This window comes from Talpa occidentalis, unplaced genomic scaffold, assembly GCF_014898055.3.
Source record: "Talpa occidentalis isolate TD23 unplaced genomic scaffold, MPIMG_talOcc4v2.1 talOcc4.6, whole genome shotgun sequence".
Classification (NCBI taxonomy): domain Eukaryota; kingdom Metazoa; phylum Chordata; class Mammalia; order Eulipotyphla; family Talpidae; genus Talpa; species Talpa occidentalis.
Genome location: NW_023604972.1, coordinates 118665544 through 118686161, shown reverse-complemented (window position 1 = coordinate 118686161; position 20618 = coordinate 118665544). Strand labels below are relative to the sequence as shown.

At 37.7% G+C, this 20618-nt stretch overlaps 1 protein-coding gene across 1 annotated transcript in view; it reads right to left on the bottom strand.

Annotated features, from left to right (window-relative positions):
- Positions 1 to 581: 581 nt before the first annotated feature.
- Positions 582 to 20618, bottom strand: part of C6 (complement C6) — a 58118-nt gene continuing 38081 nt past the window's right edge. The window contains exons 11-19 of the mRNA XM_037529490.2: positions 19305 to 19471; positions 17527 to 17752; positions 16200 to 16371; positions 15558 to 15669; positions 13836 to 13968; positions 12790 to 12978; positions 9283 to 9373; positions 7873 to 8114; positions 582 to 2391 (exon numbers count right to left, since the gene is read on the bottom strand). Of these exons, the coding sequence (XP_037385387.1) occupies positions 2210 to 2391; positions 7873 to 8114; positions 9283 to 9373; positions 12790 to 12978; positions 13836 to 13968; positions 15558 to 15669; positions 16200 to 16371; positions 17527 to 17752; positions 19305 to 19471 (1514 nt within the window). The 3' untranslated portion in view covers positions 582 to 2209. The remainder of the gene's footprint in view (positions 2392 to 7872; positions 8115 to 9282; positions 9374 to 12789; positions 12979 to 13835; positions 13969 to 15557; positions 15670 to 16199; positions 16372 to 17526; positions 17753 to 19304; positions 19472 to 20618) is intronic.

Below are 20618 nucleotides of genomic sequence, written 5' to 3'. Positions count from 1 at the left end.
GCAAATTACCCTAATGCAAACTTTAATGGATTAGAGCACTCAAAAATTCTTTGAAAGAAAGGTAACTAAAATGGTAAAAAGAGCAAATAAGCATCATTCAAAGAGAACATTGGTGCAAGTAAAAAAAAAAATAGTTTAAAGCAAGCATGCCTGATTTTAATCAAACAATATGAACATGATAGTTGGTATAATCCTGGATTATATTATGGGATAAACAGGAAATATTTTTTCTCCATCCTAGTGTTATGTTTTGAATCGTGTCTGCAAAAATGAGTATGTTGAAGTTCTAACCCTTGGTGCCTATGAATATAACCCTATTTAGAAATAGAGTCTTTACAGCTGTAATCCAATAGATAGAAGCATTAGAGTGGGTCTAATCCAACATGACTGGTGTTCTCTTAAATTAATGCAAATTTAGGCAGAGAGTCATTCAGAAGGAAGACAATGAAGATAGCCATGTGGTGATAGAGACTGCAATGATGAATCCATAAGCCAAGGAATTCCAAGGATTTCTGACAAACACCAAAAGCCAGCAAATACAAGGAAGAAATCTATCCTTTAGGGTTCAGAGAGAACACAGCTCCGCTGACACACTAAGACTGCAAATTTCTAGCCACCAGAACTGTGATATAATATACTGCCATTGTCTTAAGCCATCTAGTTCATCTTTCACTATCCTAGCAACCCAATTCCATTTTGTCTTGCCTCAAATAAGTCTAGGGAAGATTACATAGATTTTGGATTGGTTCTGCTTTAAAAAATTGACCCTGTATAAGTTTCCACTCTCATGTCTAATTTATATCTCCTTTCTTGCCTCAATTTCTTGGTCAGGCTTGTGGGTCAGAGGGTCTGGGGTTGGGAAGACATGAAGGCTATTCTTGTGCATTTCCAATCACTGCAGCATCATAAAAGTGATGGGGAGGAACCTGTCTCTGTCTAGCTTGCCTCTCCCTGCTCCATCTGCTGGGTCTGGTTCTTTGGTGTTGGAACTCAGGAACTGGATTAGGAGAGATGGCAGGAGTTTTATGTAACAATCAGTGGTGGGGCATCAACTTTGAACTTGTTCTTACTAAATTTGGTTCTATAATATTGGCAGGCCCTGTGTTTCTTGGGGTGATGCTTTGCCTTACTCCTACCCACTTAGTCCCCCCTAAACTTCTTGTGAGAGAGGTATCTATGTCTCCTTTTGGTGCCTACCATAGGGTCATGGTCAAAACTCAGAATGGTCTCAGAGCTCCTGCCTTTCCTCTTCATGTGCTCCTTCTCAGAACCACAAGAACCACCAGTTTTCCATCCCTCTGCTGTGCCTTGGAACTCAGATGGAAAGGGGTATCTACTTGTTATGGTGTAATATAAAAGCTACGACTTACTGTAAAATCATTCTTTCACAATTCTCTGATAATTTTCCATCCATCACACAATTCAGCTTAAAAACTTTGTGGTGCCCTTTAGCTGAGGCAAAGAGAGTATCTTTTCTCCTTTCTAAGAGAAACTCCAAAATTTATCCTTATCTACTTTAAATAAGATAATTTCCATTTGAATCCAGTCATCCTTCATATTACTATAAATCCTGTGGAAATAAGGTTTAATAATAGGATTCTCCCTTCTCTGCATTGTATTCTCCAAAGCAAATATAATCATCAAATATACTATACACTTTACGAACCTATTTTATTCTAATTTTTTTTTGTATCTTTTCCTCCACATGAATGTGACCTTCATGAAGGCAAGGGTTTTTGTCTGTTTTATTCACTATTGATTCCCCAGGGCCTTAAATAGTACCTGTCACATTGGAGGCATTCACAAATTATTTATTGAATGAATGCATGAAGTTTGGGTTTCAAGAACATGCTTCACAAGTTTTAAATTTCTACAATTATTTATTCAGTGAAGAAAATTATGGTCTTGTTCTTTTTCTGCTTGTGAGAATACTTAATAGCATAGGCTCCTAAACTTCTCAGAAGTCCCATCATTTTTGTACAACTTGAACAGAGGAATTTACTAGATAATGTGACTATGACTTAGCAGTATGCTACAGTGTTGTGGACTGGAAGTGGATAGGGGAGTCTAAGATAGCAGAGGCAAGGGAAATAATCACATGAAATGAGCACATAAGAACTTATGAGGATGTGCCAGTCTGCTGTTTGTACAAACATTCCCTTTTGCAGGGGTTATTTCTGGACAGTAAATCTGTTTACCAGTGATTGTGTTAGGCCAAACACCTCCCAGCATGCAGTATTTCCACTTTTCTGTTGGCACATCTTACAGCCCCTATTTCACAGATGTTCACTGTTTTCTTACTCACTGATGATCCCATTTTAACACAGTAGAGATTTTCTCCGCCCTTGAAGCACTGGGATGGTAATAGGCAGACACATTTGGAAGTGGAGGCTGTAATGAGAGAAAGACAGTATGACTCACCACAGTATTTCAGGGTTTGATTTTTAGCCCCAGAGTGACAAGTACTTAGTGGCAATGAATGAGGAAGCCAGAACAAAAGAAATACCTGAAAATCCAACTGTGGCTGAATGGAGTGATCTGGATGTAAAAGAGCAGAGTGCACTAATAAGTCTATAAGCTGGAAGAGCTGCGTCATCTTTAACCCCTGCTCTCTATCACTGTCCACTTCCATTCAGTCACTACATCCAGCCATACAACCTATTTTCTCAGTATCTTTAGTCCTTTCTACACTTTTCTCATAGGCACTACCTGGTACATTTATAGTTATTAATTACTGAGCTGTACTATGAACCCATACAATCTGCCAAACACTTAACATGCTTCATTTCATTTAACTCTCACAGTGAACATATGAACTATGTTATGCAAATTCTACAGGTGGGGGATAAGCTCAGAGAGACTAAGTGGTTTGCCCAGGTTCCACCATTAGTGTGTCACAGGCAGGTTTTAAGTCACTAATGACTGTCAGGATGGATGCTTTATAAAACTTACACAGCATTTGTTAACTTATTTCTAGAATATTCCTGGGTTATGCTTGGGGATCTGTATATTTTAATGAGTAGTTAAATTGGCTGCTTATGAGGAGTAGTTTCAGAGCCACTCAATCACTTCATCATTCATATAAATATTATGTTTATAAAATAGTTTGAAAATAATCATTTGGGGGAAAGTTATCAAAGCCAAAGATATTACATTTAAATAAATGGATATAAGCTTATCATATACAGATCTTACCAGACTTACAGTGGGTTAACATCCTGATAAGGCCATCCTAAGTTGAAAATATCATAGCTGGAAATGCATTTTTAATACATCTAACCTACTGGACATGGTAGCTCAGTCTAGCCTACATTGAAAGTGCTGGGAACACTTACTTTAGCATACATATGGGCAAAATTCCCTAACATAAAACCTATTTTACAGTAAAGTGTTGAATATCTCATACACTTTACTGTATATTGTGCTGAAAGTTAAAACAATCTGTAGAGTACTGGTTGTTCGTCTCATGTGACTGAGGGACTAACATAGAGCTGCCCCAGCATCATGCTAACCAGCCTCCTGTGAGAGTATTTAATCACTAGGAACAGATCAAAATTCAAAGTATAGTTTCCACCAAATATTTCATAAAAAAAAATAAGCTGAGTCATCATAAGTTGGGACTATTCATACATACGTGTTTAATCAAAGTTCAAAGTCCTCCACTCTGTGGCCTCAGCATTCCTGTTCAATGTCAAATTATTTCCTCCATTCCAGGTAGAACAGCTCCCTCTCTCTCTTGCGAACAAGACCCACAGCTATTCCAGTTTTTGTCCTTTTGCCAACACACTCCTATCAGCTGATGTGCTCTTTCCCACTTTCCCTTACACGTCCAGTTTCTACAAGTCTCACCTTTCCTGTGAAGCAATTCATAGCCACTTACCTTCACACAAATCTTTTCCTTCGCTAAACTTTAATGATGTAAATTTGCCAGCACTATGTGATGTCTTTATACCTTCTTGCTAATTAAGATTTTCACGTCTTTCTTCTAAAGCAAATAAAGGTGCTCATGTGTCATAAGCAGTAACTATGGCTCATCCAACTGTATGCCCCACTCAGTTCTTAACTAGGTGCTCAATTAACTGTTTCATCAATTGATTTCACGTCTAAATTTGAGGTGCAGGGTTAAGTATTCAAAAAGAAATGTATTTGATGGGCCTAGGACACATTATTAAATATCTGAAACACTCTGAGAATCAGCAGTGATGTCATTAATGAGTTGCTTTTAAGCAGTTATCAGTTCTTTCTCAGAAGTCTTAACTGATAGGACAAAGTATGGAAAGAATGTAAGAAGATACACAGAAACCCATAGATTTCCTGCCCTTGGCAGGAGATATTTAATGAAAAAAGCATGCATTGCCCTTCTTTTCTGGCTCAACCAGATTCTTAACCAAATAGATAAGAATCTATCAATAGTTGAGAAAAGTCTTCATCATTGGAAAGGACAGTGTTTAGTGAAGAAAAGGAAACTGTTCCATCCCTGGAGAGAATATGGGTTTCCCAGGCTTGTGGAAAGAACCTTGTCATTCCTCACTGCATTTAGTAAGATTATTTTCAGACTACAAGCACTGAAAGGTCCTTCCCACCACTTCCACTAATTCATGTTCCAACACTCAGTCCTCATGCTTAACAATCCCTCCAGGCCAGAAAATACTTTTCTCTCTCTCACAGCTCTTATCACATACTACCTTGCATGAATGTTGTTCATATAATTATTGTGTTAAAGTACTCCTCCAAGCATTGTGAACCATTTGAGTGTACAAAAGGTCCTTAATCTTCAGGCCTGTTACCATAACCTCTTCATTGCCTTCCACATATTGGATACTAAATGTTTACTGAATAAAATTTCCCCTTCTTTTAGATGATGGTGGATATTTTGAAATTCAGGATAAACATTCATCACTCATAAAAAAATAAAACCTCCTTGGGAAGTCATTTGTGTTCAAACTTTTGAAGTGAAATTCATCTTACATTGAACTTCTATTTTAAACATTTTATTTTAGCTAGAGAAGAAAAAGAGTAGCAAAGCACACCCTACAGTCAACACAATTTAAAGTGGCATTCAATTCAACTCAAAATTAATAGTATCCCAATTTGCCAAGAGTGGGTTGGGTATTAAATACATTTCAATACTTTCTCTTCATAAATGCTGAGGTTTGCACAATGATACTACTCTATAAATACAGATGAACAGAATTCTCTGTGACACTGACTTCTGCTACCAACTAAAGAAGGCTGGCTGGCAGTGGGGGAAATTGCTTTTAGTTTCTGATTATGTGCTAGATCAAATAATATTTTAAATGGCGTACATCTCATATTAAGAAATGTTCATGTTTTAGTTTGATTACCTTAAAAATTAAAAAATGAGTCAGTATTCAAACATTTTAGTGTTTTTTTTTTAAAGTTAATTTACACTCCTGGAGATTGTGCGATCTAGATAAACATACAGCAGAGAGGTAAAAGTAAAGACAGTTACTTTGATGTAACGTAGATTATTTTTCACTCAAATTTCAGAGAATAATTTGTGAGAAAATAACAAAAAACAGTTCTTTGCAGTAGAAGAGTTCCACGATAAACAAGGAAGAATGGAAGCTGATATTAAACATATTCCACATACTTATACTGCATAAATATTATAGTATACATCCATTTTTATTCTCCTTGCTACTCAATTTCCTATTTTTTTTGCATGTTTTTGACAATAATGTGCTTACACTATAATTTGCAGAGAAGAAGGGTCATATTTTAAATAAAAAATGATGTTGCATCATTTTGAATACTACCATGAATTATTGTTCCTGACAGAGGTATCAGGTGGGAAATGGAGTAAGTCAGGCAGCTAAACAATCAATAGTAATGTTTATCTACAAGGTGATTTCACGCTGATTAGAACTGGGCAAGGTGTACACTGGGCCCTGGTTTGCTGTCTTTTACATGCAATTGCATTGTTCAGGTGTGGCATGAAGTTTAGAAGCTCTGGACACTGACTTCTGAGTTGCCTCCATCATATGACCAGCTGACTGTGGCACCTATGTCTACCCTCTGTTATGAGTTCAGTCCTGCCACCTGTCAAGGGAGCTGAGTCTTGATCATCAGATTTAAGTGGATCAGGAAGGAACTGGATTTGGATAATAAGACTTCTCCCCTTTCCGAAGACCAAGCTGAAGATCATTGAAATGGGAAGTAAAGAAGAGTCAAAAGCAACAGTAAGGTTTTTGTCTTTGTTTTTGCAAAAGTAAGGTGGTTCTAGCACAAGTTAGATATAACAATTCACTAAGTTTCCATTGTATACTTTATGCCTCTATTATGAAGATGTGGCATAAGGGAAATCTGTTTATTGAGTTGTTAATTGAGTTGTTAAATCTTAATCCTCCAACCCATATTTACATATTATATGAAACTTTAGTTGGACTATTTCAGGGTCAAATTTTATCTTACAAATGTACTGCTGTGAAGTTTCTGCTTTCAAGCAATTCTCAAATGAATATGCCAATAGTCAAAACGCTTATGGAAAATGGAAATATAATGCCACTTTATAAGTGTCAAACTGGCAGTGACATAAAGGAATGATAGCTCCACATTTTGGAATTAGGTGGAAGGAAGTGTGTATCACAAATTGTCGATAGGGATAGAATATAATATGATATAAATTTCTGGAATGCAAGGTGATATATCGTATCAATAAAAACTATAATATAAAGTAATATTTACATAGAAATTCCATTTGCTAAATTATGTCTTAAGGCACTAACTTATAGATTTGTTTGTGATAGATTTGTCTATCATGGCTCTGTTTATAATAGCAAAATATAGGGGAAATCTAAATGCATACTATAAGTTTGGTTAATAAATCACAGAATATCCAGACTCTATCACATACATTCAAAATTATGTGGCAGAATAGTATATAACATGGAAACAGTTTCAGGATATTAAGTGAAAGACAGCAACACATAAAATAGGACTTAGAGTGCAATCTCATTTTATTTTTAAACAATTTATAATATAAACAGAGTCATCCTAGAGGCATTGGAGACCCTCAGGAAAATTTTCCTATGGGATACCTAACCATATAAAGAATTAAAATCACTCAAATTACAGTGTCAGCACCATACTAGCATGCACTATCAGCAAATCTTAAGAAAGAACACCCTGCTGACTTGGGCTCAGCAGACTGCTCTCTGAGAAGGAACACCTAGGTCTGAGCCAGGGATGACTCCATAGGCTTGATTCCTATGCTCCTCAGAGTACCGGGGTGACCCTTACATGGTAGAGGAGAGAAGCAATGGACGGTCAGAGAATGTTCTACAGAAACAAACTGTCTAGACCTTTGAGGAATGTTGTCTAAACTCAAGACATTCTGTCTGAATAACATTGCCAGCCCTTGCTGTTGCCACACACTGCAGGACAACTTAAACACATTGAGGAATGTGCTCCCAGCAATTGGTATCCATGCAGAACACACCTGAGGTCAGAGAACTCTACCCAGACAGCATGCTGGTGCCAGCCAATCCCAACTGCTAGAGGAAAACTTAGACAATGCTGATGAAGGTTCTCCAAGCTGTGGGTGGGGAAGTGTGCCCAAAGCATGAGATTGGGTCAGGCGTTCTTCCTACTGGGCTCTAAGGGTGGTTGGTTTATATGCAGAGAAAAAAGATTAGAGAGATTTACACCAAAATTGTGAAAGCAGATTTATAATTGTGGGTGGGTTATATTTTTCCTTTCCTCTCAAACCATTTCATAATTTTTTAAATAATGAAATGAAATTTTCTTGATGAAGGAAAGGCTATTTTAAGAAAGTATATACATGCAAGTAAGATGTTCTAGTTGACATGAAGATTAAGTGAAAACATTTCTAGTATTTCTAGGGCTTACCTGAACATTTTTCCCAGTCATAGCAGGTGTCATAGCCACAGGATTCTTTCTTTGTGCTACTGGATAAAAGTTTTGTCCTTTCAAGACCCCATTCTAACTCTGGACCATCTTGGCAGGAATCAATATGTAGAAAATGGAGTTGCCGATTATTTGAACATTTTTCAGCCAAAAATTTACATGCCGGTGAAGTAAAATAATGATTGGTGTCCATATCAAACACACAGAGATCCTCTGAATAATGGCTGCCCCAGAGAGAAGGCAAGCATTTACATATGAAGACCAGGAGGAAAAAACAGATAGTAGTCAATAAATATGTTAACATCCCACATAGTTTTCTTCCCTTTAACCATCACCCTTCCCCCTTCCCCTTTCTCATTTTTTCTTCATCAGACACCCTATTCATTTGCATCCTGTAGAATTCATGTTGCTCAAATTTCATCTTAATCTTGGCATTACTTACGTACACATTTATTTTGCAAGAGATAGAACTGGAGTTTAAACTGAAGCTAATGCTATTTTGGAACAAATTCAGTTGAAAGCAGCTCTTTAATTAATGAGTACCATTAGCACTCTTGGGGTTTTTTCTTGTAAACAAAAGGCAGTTATAACAACAAGAGGACAAGTCATGGAAGTCACATGAGGACATATCATATTTCCTCTTCTGTACTCTCCCCCTACCACTATGTGAATGAATAAACTGACAGAGGTGTGTGTGTGAAGTCCATGCTCACACCACTTTCTCTTCCCCACGTGTTTGGAATCACACTTGCCCTATGCTTAGGGGGTAAGAAGAAAGGCTTTGAGATAATTGAGTCTGAACTTTAAAAATGGGCAGGAATAAGTCTTTAAAACAAAACTGAGATTATAATAATAAACAAAAGCCATGCAAGCTGGAACTGGCTGAGAGATAATTAAGAAAGCTGGGGCCTCCCCGGTGGCGCAGCGGTTGAGCGCTGGGTTGCGAAGCTGCCCGCGGCCTCTGCGGCGCCGGTTCGATCCCCGGCTGCTCCCCGGCCACCAGAGGAGGGTCCCACATGGCGCGCAGACCTCTCCTGCCGCCCGCTGCTCCCCTCAGCAGTGTACTTCGGTCCTTCTGCCTGCTCTGCTCCCCGCTCTGGCTCTGGTGAATTCTCTCACCCTCCCGCGCTTCTGACTGTACCCAGTGCATGTATAAACAAAACAAACAAACAAACCAGCAAACAAATAAATAAAGCATGCCTCTAAAAAAAAAAAAAAAAAAGCTGGCCTCCCAGAGAGGAAAGACACATTCAAAAGTACATCGGGGGTATCAGTTATGTGAAATATTACTATGTGTTATGTTTGTGCTTCAAGAAGCCCAGTTCCTCTATCAAGCTGTTCACACTAGATTGGTTTTCCCAATTACCAAAGAGTCCAGAGAGGATCTCTTACCTGCAGTCTTCTTCAGGAGACATGCAGATGCATTCAGATCCTGACTGTTTCTGTCCTGGTTGACAATGGCCCCTCAATTTTGTCAGAGTATCTGAAACAAAAGAAAAGGGGGAAAAGAGTATTTCACAGCATGGATTCCAAGTGATAAGCTGAAATTCAGGAGAAAAGGCAGTGGTAAAAGGTTTATCTCCTGCTGATTAGAGCATTCATTTTGGCTGTTCCAAATACATTGTTAAGAAATAGTCCACCTGAAAGACCTTTTCTAGCACTGAGCACTAGCTGCCATTTATCAACCTAAAATTGTTACCAAGTACAGAGAACTAAAGAAAATTGGATTGGTGAAATTTTTCATTTGTTTTTCAAATATTCATTGAAACACTATGATATTTCAGCACTGTGTCAGGTTCTGGAGATAGTGGATTAAGCAAAATTTGATCTAGATCTTGCAGATGTACTATAGTACATTGCACTATAGCTTTGCGGAGGCAGACATACAGATAGAATTGCTTGTTATTGGTGATGTTAAATATAAACCATATACACGAGAATACTGATGTAGGTAGGAAGGCTAGGAATAGTAAACGGGAAGAAAAAATGGAGAATACTTGAAGCAAAGGAAATATCAGGCATGAAAGTCTCATAAGAGGCAGAAAGTGACTTTCCTGAAACTGAATGAGGGTAAGTTTGGTTAAGGAAAATCAAGATCACTGAAATTATGAGTTCCCCAGTAAAAGAACATAAGTGAGGTGAAGGGTCAGATTTGAGCTTTGAGGAATTCCAACATTTAATGTCCAAGCACAGTCAGGAGTCAGTGAAAAACAGAGCAGCAGCAGGAGAGGTAGAAGGTAAACAAGATGGTGGTATATTTTGAAAGCCAGGTAACAAATGTATGTGCAGAAGGTGAACACAGTTGAATGTTGAGAGATGAAGGGAGATGAGAACCAAAATAATGTTCATTGCATTTAGCAATATAGATTTCATACTGAAAGACAGATTTTTCTATAAGAAGAATAAATGGGGAAACATAACTCCTGAATGTAGTTATTTGTCTCTGCATGATGTTCTAGACACTAGGATATTACGATGGGGCAAAAAGAGACAAAAGTAGCTATGGTCCCCCCTTTTTTTCATTATTTTAAAGGATTGTGGGATAATCATTAATAAAATGATCATAGTTACACACATACTTAAGATAGAAACAGTTATTTTTGATAAAAGAGAACATGGTTCCAGGAGATCCTGTCATAAAAAGACGATGGCTGAGAAATGTAAGCAAAACTCCACAAGGAGATGATGCCTGAGTGAAGATGAGCAATCCCATAGTGCGTGTGTGAGGAAGGGGGTTAACATTTTCGCAAATTTCCATGAAAAATAGCCTGAAGAATTCTATGGTTATTCAACAGTTCAACTCCTCCTACCCTTTTCTTCACGTGTTATGAAAACCCAGGAAAAACAAAGAAGGCAAAATGACAAAGAGTCTGGGAGATTAGCTGAGTCTGACCCTAGCTGTCTGACCTTGGGTCTAACTGAACCACTGAGTCTGCAGTTTTTCAGAACCAAGATGGGCACATTCCTACCTGATCTTGCATTCATCCTCAAGGCGTCTCTGATTAAGAATGAGACATCATTTGCACAAGCATGTTGAGAAATTTGAAAGATATGAATGAGAAGCCTTCTGAAGCACCTTCCAAGAAACTGCAGACCAGCCGATGCCCTCGGGGCCTCCTGCCCTTCCAGCCACTCTCTCTGCTCCCATATGGCGCACTGTGTTTCCCAAGTCTGTTTTGTTTGTTTCCAAGTCCATTTATGCTAGTTTTTACTGTGACTGTGTAAGGTGAGTAAGCGTATAAACTGATAAAGGAGGAAAAGGGGAGTATTTTTATAAAAACTAAGCTGAAAATTTTAAACAACTAAAGATGATTTGTAAAAATTTTGTTTTGAATTTGTTGTGAATAACACTACTAGAAAAAAGGAATATAATAATGTAATTTATATATAATTTATACACATACACATACTCACAATGAAAAGGGGGAAAGGAAAAGGAAGAAGATGAAGAGGATGGTAATGGTAAGTTAGTTCTAGTGCAGCTTTTTTTTTTTCTTGTCCATAATTTATTTAAGCTCCCTGTATATACCCTGCTCCTTTTAGTTTTATTTATTTTTTCTCCTCTTCTCAGCCGGCGCCACACTCCAGCCTTCACAGTGACTAGCTTCTGCAGTTCCAGAGCCTTCCCTACCCTGCTCCTTTTAAAGAAAAAAGACTGAAATATAAGGCTGTGTAAGATCTGTTTTTAAACTAATTGTGTCTTTTTTGTGGGGGGGAGGGATACTGTTAACACTATGAAGTGTGTCTTTAGACAGCCTTGTCCTGCTGCTATTTTCTTAGTCACTATTCTTGCCTGGTAAGAGAATGGCATGGAAAGTTAAAGCAGGATTTTGTTGGCTCAAAGCACAAATTAGTTACATATGGGGGTGGTAGTTTTTCATCTTTAGTTGTCTCTGATAGAGCTTACATGAAATAATTGTTCTGTTAACTGAACACCACTTTGTAATTATCCCCCCAAAAAGTTGCAAATGTTCTGAATGCTTCTAAGTAAATGTAATTTTTTTATTAAAAAACTAAAAAAAAATTTTTCTAATCTTAAACAGGTGTGTATTGGTTGGTTTTTATTGTTATTTATTTAGATTTGCTTAAAAGTGCATTAAAATGATTTGATTACTGGATTGGTTTCCACTCTTTTTAGTGCTTCCTTTTATTTTTATGCATGAGGCATTTATATCACTGGCTTCAAGCTAATCTTGACTCTGGTTAGAAGTGAGCTAATGCTATAATACAGTCTTTTTCCATAGGTCATAATTCTTTTTCTTTCTTCTTCTTTTTTTTTTAATTAAGGTAACATTGGTTCACAACACTGTATATGTTTCAGGAGTACAGGATCACATAGGAAGAGGTATTTTTTGAAGTACCTCATGTGTAGTGTGAAAACCCAATGTTCTAGAGGAATTTACATCCCATAATTAGGTATGGGATAACATAGATAAGTTATATATTTGCTTTTTTTCCAAGGATGAAGTCTTGGAACTCTAATTGGAAATGAAATAACTTATTCTTATGTCAGGAAATTATTGAATACTTGTGTATTGCTAATTTAAGTTAAAATAAAATAATCATGTGGGTATTTTTTTTATAGTTATCACTTTAACCAAAATTTCCAAGAACCATCAATTCTGATTCTGAGAGAACTTGCACTCCCTCAACATACTGAAGTTTTATATTGGGAAGGTAAGTGACCTTACTCTCTAAAATTTGAAGATATCATTTTGACCAAGAACTTCTTATTTGCTGCCTGACCTCATGGGGTTGGTCAGTATTACTCAGCTCAACAGTGAACTCAGTCTCTCCACCCAAAGCACACTTAACAGTATAATTCCACTGTCAGTGCTAGACTACTAATTATAGGGGACGTTGCCTTAGCAGACCCCAGAATCCTGAGCTGCTATTCACCTTTTTCACAGGTAAGTGAGTCCGAAATGGGTGGTGTCCAGGAATGCCCACTGCAAGTGTAGCTCTTAGGCCCAGTAATGACAAAGCCTTTCGGGCAGGACAGTTCAATGGATGCACCAGTTTTATACACACTTCGATATGGTGAGACTGTTAGAGTTTCCCGCAAAACTGGTTTGAGGCACTCTGTCCCTGCAGAGAGAAAAACAGTTCAGATGTACTTAATGGTGCAGAAAACTCAATGAATATAGGCAAAGTTTATGGAACCCAAGTAGCAATTTTAATACAATTTCCTACATCGGATTAGCTTTAATGCAGTTTAAAAAAAAATAAGCAAATCTAGGGGTTTAGTATCTCAAGCATCTACTGATAAACTCTTTTTAGTGTCTTCAGGCGACATTCCCTTGTTAAGGAACTTCCATTACATTATTGGGACTTTTTTCTTTCAAATCTTCTTTCCTCTTCTCCCTAAAGGGTTTTCTCACAAGCAATTTACCACAGTGTGGGTGACACAAAAGCAGGACACGCTCATGGATACTGCAGCATAAATCTGAGTATCTCCACTTGAGCCTTGTTTGAATCTCATTTTGACTTTACTATAGGGTGAGAAGTGCGGAGTCCACAAACTCTTCCTGTCTTTTTTCAGCAAAGGATGTGGATGTGCTACAAACTGCATTTCACATAAAATTCTATTGCTGACAGATACATAAAGATGGGAAGTGTCATCTTCCTGGGACTCATCCCCTTCCATCAGGCCACACAGATGTCTGCCATGAGACACAGCAGACTTCCTGGATTTCTACTTAAGTTCATGCTTTGCAGTTCTGTGTATATAAAGCTAATATGCAAGGGCTGGTGAATTGAAATATGAAGATATTTTGAAATTTAATTTTAGTAAATTAATCCTATTTTCTGTGTCACTAAACCTTTTCACCAGAATTAGTAAAAGCTGATAAAATATATTGATCTAAAGGTGTGAATCTGCTCTACTTATGTTGGGCACATTTATCCCTTAGAGTCCCCATGCAAAGTGTTTGCCCCGTTCTCACGTTGGCATTCCACATCTCCTTGTCTCCAGGTTCTGTCAGGTAAGCATCTGAAGTACTGGTATCCAACAGCTCTGAATCCTGTAAAGCATGAGATTTCAACTTCTTCCCCAACGGAGTACAGTTTTTTTTCATTCTAGAATTAAAACAGAAACCAGAAAACTATTAATACTAATAATAATCTCAACACCTTGGGGTGATCCTGGATTCTTTCTATTCCTTTGCTCCTTATTTACTCAGTTATGAAGTCCTCATTATTTCTACTTCTAAGTATTTCTCAAAGTTCTCTTTTCCTTGTCATCCTCTTTGTCTAACTTAAAGCCTTTCCTGAGTTTAAGAACGTCAAATTTTAAAAAATAGTAAAATTGATTTTAAATATTATGTGCCTCCATATCAAAAAAACAAGCAACAACAAATGTTGGCGAGGGTGAGGTGAAATAGGAACTCTCCTACATTGCTGGTGGGAGTGCAAAGTAGTCCAACCAGTGTGGAAAGCTGTCTGGAGGTTCCTCAGTCTACTAAAATTGGAGCTACCATATGACCTGGCAATTCCACTACTAGGGATCTACCCAAGGGACACAAAAACATTGATTCAAAAGACCACCTGTACCCCTAAGTTTATTGCAGCACTATTTACAATAGGTAAAACCTGGAAACAACCTAAATGCCCCAAAATAGATGACTGGATCAAGAAGATGTGGCATATATACACAATGGAATATTATTCAGCAATCAAAAAAGATAAACTCATGCCATTTGCAGCAATGTGGATGGAACCAGAAGGAATTATGCTCAGTGAAATAAGCCAGAAGGAAAAAGGAAAACATCGGATGGTTTCACTTATAGAGGAACCAAATAAGACATCAATCTAAAAAAATAGTAACAGTACAAAACACAACAAAGCAAAAACAGATAATTACAAATCAGAGACATACTGCAAGGGAGGAGGGGGGAGAGGGATCAGAGGGAGGGAGGGAGGAGCACAGGGGACTGACGTGAGGGTGCACGGGTGCATTGGAGAAGGGGAACTACACCTGAGGGGGTGGGGAGAAGCAAATATTGTTTAAAAATGAAAAATTATGTAAATAAAAAAATAAAAATAAATTAAAAATAAATAATAAATGAAAAAAAATGGTATGTGCCTCTTGAAAGTTTATATCCAAAGCCACAGACCTGCCTGAAAAAATATTTTTCAATCATAGAAACATTGCGATTTAATGAAAAAGAGATAAAATTATAACATTTACACCAATTATATTAAAACTATAATGACCCCTTGAGAGTTCCACAGGTTTTTAACTTAGTAGGATATGACAGATGCAACACTCCTTATGACTGTAGCCAAGACAAGTTTGTTTCTCTGATAATATGCCTTAGATGCCTTATGCTTGAGACTCAGAAGTAAGCAGCCAAATCTTAGTTACAGATTCTGACAAGTCATTCAAAACCTATATTATGCTCAAATTCCATTCTCTAGTGACAGAAATATGCCATTAGTATATGAACCTAGCCGTGCCAGTGAACACAAGTATCTTTCATTCTAACAACTAGGTATGAAGAAAACTCCAGGGAATTCGAGAAGGAGTGGTGGAGCACTTCTAAATATTATTTTTTACTTTTTAAATAAATAGATTACTAAATTAACTCTAAATTAAAGAAAATGCATACTTATTTAGTTCTATTTTTCAACTCCAAACCTGAAATGAGGAAAGTGAGGATGCTTACCCAGATAAATCCATTTTCTGGAGGAACTGGCCGAGGACAACCTGAATCTGACTCTACCTCAGGAAGGTCCACTTCTTTCACTTCTTCATCATCACTGATACATAGTTGTCCACTAAAGGAAAAAACTAGTATGTATGCATATGTATGGAAATGTATACACATATGTGCATCTGTGTGTGTGTATAGATACAGCTGATCCTTAACTGGACACGGGTTAGGATTGCCAATGCCCATGCAGTGGGAAAATCTGCATATAATATCTTCCTTGTCTGACATAATTGCAAGTGCTGATCTCCATTAAGTTTTCTGCTGTTAATCCTTCTGTTGTGGGGTCTCTCCATGGACCTGCACAGTTGAAGCCCATATTGTTCAAGGATCAACTGTATGCACACATACTAATGTGTGCATGGATATGCATATATGCATGCACATATACACATTACAAATATGTACAAGTATCTGTAAGAGAGACACACATATGGGACAGGGATAGCAGCAGACCCAGTACCTCACTAATATGTTGTCCTGGAATAGGCAAAATTCTAATGATTTATTTTTTATTTAGCAGTAGGATAAAAAAATATCTTAACTCTTGATTTTAGTGGGAAAAATGATCCATTCTTTCCCCTTGCCCATCCTTACTTGTTCTCCATTATTGAAAAAGTACAGTCCTCCTCTTGGCGCTGCTTCCCTTCACAGGGTTTCCCTCCTTGCTGGGGGGCAGGGTTGTTGCATTCCCGGGTCCTTGATCGCTTGTAAGTAGCATCGCATGTGCTCCAGGAAGCCCAGCAGCCCCAGTTCCCATCAATTGCATCTGGAATAAGGGAAGACCCACCCAGCCTAGAGAATGGGGTTTTAAGCCAGGCCAACTTGGTTGCTGCTCTTTCCAGCCATGTGAACTGCTTTGTGGAGGATTAAAAGAAGTGACCCATGGAAAGTTCTACACATCACGTGCTTGCCCTTTCCTGTTCCCACAGCCTGAAGATAATGACAATATTTATGAATCTTCTCCAACTAGCAGCAACATATCACATACACAAATATATGCGTGCATATACATATATGCATAAATGTGAATTTTTGAATAGAATATATATCACATTGCATTTTTATAGGTGATAGAATTTATTCTCATTTCCTCGACACATTGTCTTTCTAAAGAGATAGGAGGTAACCATGAATGTTACTCATTCCTGTAGGAAAACCTTGGCTGACTTTAATTTCCTTATTACACAGCCATTCTCATCCTACATTATAATATATAAGATACTTATAACAGTGTCATCTATTTTATTTATTTTAAAAGATTTACTTATTTATTTATACAAGCACTAGCTACAGTCAGAAGCGCAGGAGGGTGAGAGAATTGACCAGAGCCAGAGCTGGGGGCAGAGCAGGCAGAAGGACCGAGGTACACTGCTGAGGGGAGCAGCGGGCGGCAGGAGAGGTCTGCGCACCATGCGGGACCCTCCTCCGGTGGCCAGGGAGCAGCCGGGGATCGAACCGGCGCCACGGAGGCTTCGGGCAGCTTCGCAACCCAGCGCTCAACCGCTGCACCACCGGGGAGGCCCTCATCTATTTTATTTTATAGTATGTTTTATTCTTTATTTTCTGCTGTAGGTATTGTGCTGTGTATTCTTTATATAAATTTAATAGAATGTATTATACATAATATGCAGTACTATATATATTTAATACTAGGGTAGATGTTGCTAGTAACCTCATTTTATAGATGACAGATTAAACCTTAGAGAGGTAGGAAGCTTTCTCAAAGTCACATAGTTGGCAGGTTACAACAGAGATTCTCATCAGGGCTGTTTGACTTTGGAGTCTAATATTTTGCAGGCTTTTTTTCCTTGTGAGTTTGAAGAAGGTGGAACTTTCGTTTTGTTCTATTTTATTAATTGACCAACCTAGAATGCCTTTTGGAGGGGAAAAGGCTGCCTCACCATAAACTGTTATTACTTACTAGATTTATAATCCGGGGAACGCTGTTCACAGTTCTCACCATAGGTGCCACTCTGACATACACACAAACATTCTGTGCCCAAGAGCATGGGGCGGCCGTTGTTAGGGCATGGAGCACACTGGCAAGGATCAAACTTGGCTGCATATTCTTGAAATGCTTTCCTCAGGTTGTTCCGTTTCGTCACTGCACAGGGGATGTTTCTTACCAGGTCCATGATGGGAGCAAGCTAAGAACAGTTAGCAGAGGTCCATTCCCAGCCACATCAATTTGGCAGATGTTGTCATCACTGGCAACATTTGGAATTGTTATAGAATGAGAGGCAAGATCTAGAATATCTCACCCTTCAAAGGGATGACTGCAGAATATAGCATATCTGGCTGATGAAAAGTAGAGAAAAATCCCTTTTTCATGAGGGGGATTTTTCTTACCCTTCTATGGTGGATTAAACAGATCTCTGCAAGAGGAGTTGGTTTCTGTTGTCTCTAAATTATGACAACTGTGATGATCTGGAGCTTACTTTCCCTGGGATTCTACTATGTTTTTCCAGGGACAGGATCAACTTTAAGAGGACTGAATGAGAATGTGTGGAATAGGAGTTAATGGAAAAATGAACTTGTCAGCAGGATCAATGGAAGAATTACAGTAATAAAGAATGAAGCTAACAAAAAAAAGGGCTCCTTTAATGAGCACTTTCAAATCCCAAAGAAGGACTACCCAGTGTGCAGTGTGTGACTCACACATGCCCAGATGGGTGGCTGGGCCTTGCTTTCCTACCATAATCTAGAACTCTCAGTGTATCCTCACACTATGGACAAATTTTTCCACTTACATAATGATTGAATGACTTTATTTAAATAAACAAATTAGCTTCTTTGGGGGTTTTAAAAATGTAGTTATGTTTTAGGCAAAACTGGTTCTAAATGGCATGTTGACTGTATGTGAGCCAAGTATTCCATTAATAATAAAAATCACCTTTGATGTAATTACAACAAATGAGAGACTGGTATATTTACTTAGTGGTGGATAGAAAAAGAAACAGGATATAGAATTGCACTTATCCCACAGAGCTATAAAGGAAGATCTAGGAATGCTCATCAAATAAAGAATTACAAGAAAAATACAAACATTAAATGTACTACATACATGGGGAGATGAGGAGCCTTACTCTAGGTAAGTTTGATCAGTTTTATTCACTAAATTCCCTTTCTGGTATTTCACACACAGTAGTAATTCTAAATTCTGTACCAGATAATGCTTGTTTGAATAGTAAATGCTTGTTTGAACAGTAAAAAGTAAATAGTAGATGTGTAATTTAATATATACTTTTTAAAAAAGCATGAGGAACATGCACACCAACAGAAGACATTTCCTTTATCATATGGAAGAAAAACGGAAAAGGAATTGTGTGACATATAATTTGGGCCACTAGAGAACTACTTTAGCTCTCTTAGCCATAATAACTTTTTTTTTTAAAGATGTCAATATGTTTTTTTTTTAAGATTTATTTATTTATTTATACAAGCACTGGGCACAGTCAGAAGTGCGGGAGGGTGAGAGAATTCACCAGAGCCAGAGGGGAGAGCAGAGCAGGCAGAAGGACCGAATTACACTGCTGAGGGGAGCAGCAGGCGGCAGGAGAGGTCTGCGTGCCATGTGGGACCCTTGCCCGGTGGCCAGGGATCAAACCAGCGCTGCAGAGGCCGCGGGCAGCTTCGCAACCCAGCGCTCAACCGCTGCGCTACCGGGGAGGCCCAGCCATAATAACTTTTTAATCTTACCTCAAAGTCAATCACAACAGGATTTTCCTTTACTGATTCTAACCAATCAGAAAATATCTTCTCCTCTGGCCCAGTGCGCCCTTTTTCCCATGCCAAAGCTGCTGCATATTCACTCCTCCCACCTTGAACCAAGGATATCGATTTCTCTGCTCCCTGAAGAAATGAACCTGCAAGGTGTTTCAGAAAATTACCCATTTAATTTTATTGCAAATTCAAACTTTAAAGAAAGTCTATTTGCACAGTAGGGAGTAGATGGTACAGTCATGTTGCCCATTAAGTAAGCTAAGTGAAAAGCAAAAAACAGTCCTCTTCATCTCTCTAGGGAGTTTAATAATAGAAACGATAATAGAAGCACTAACAACTACTATTTATTAAGTATTTTGTATATACCAAGCACTTTGCAAATATTATCTTATGTAATCCACAACAATCCTGAATATGTATTATTATAAACATGAACACTAAAGCTGGATATAATTTGATCTAGATCACATGGTCACTAAGAAGTGGGGCTGGGATGTAAATATAGATAACAAACAACAGGACTGCTTATAGTTGCTGGGTATGCTGGAGACTTCCAATTACAGAAAAAGCTGATAGGATGCTTGTAAGCCTAAAGACAGGAATAAAAAGCACAACTAACCAAGGGAAAACAAAGTAAACCTCAAGTTTAGAGTTGACACAATGTTTCTTTAGAATCAATGCCCTTTAAAGTTGAGTATGGGGAATATAAAAATAAAATTTATTATTAAAAAAAATAAAGTTGAATTATATAGTACAGATCTTTCAGATAAATTTTAAAAACAACTTCATTGACTAATACTATCTTTAATTAATATGGGTAGAATTAAGTAAAGGGAAATTGTAGTGAGAAAGAAAATTAAGTGAAAAGGAAGTGGGCGAGGTAGATGATAATTCATGGCAATAATTTGGTGTTTATGCTAGAGTGTCAGTAAAGATTAGACCTTGACTCCTGGTTTAGAAATTCTACAGTAAAATAATCTGGAATTATTAGAACAATGAGAAACATCCTTTCTTTGAAGAAAGTGGCACAGTGCTTTTCAAGGTAAGGTGCATAAGATAATACATAAAGGCATAAGGAATGTATTTTTAGAGATTTTATATTTTTTTAATAAAAACAGAAGAGAAATAAGTATTTGCCAATATATCGTACACTGATTGAAAGTGACTCTGACATCTATTTCATATTTGAGTTTCTTTCTTCCTTGGTTCCCACCCCTAATCTCCCTTATCCTCTAGTATCCTTAATTTTGCAATCATATTTCTTGGATTTATTTCAGTTTAGTTTTGTCA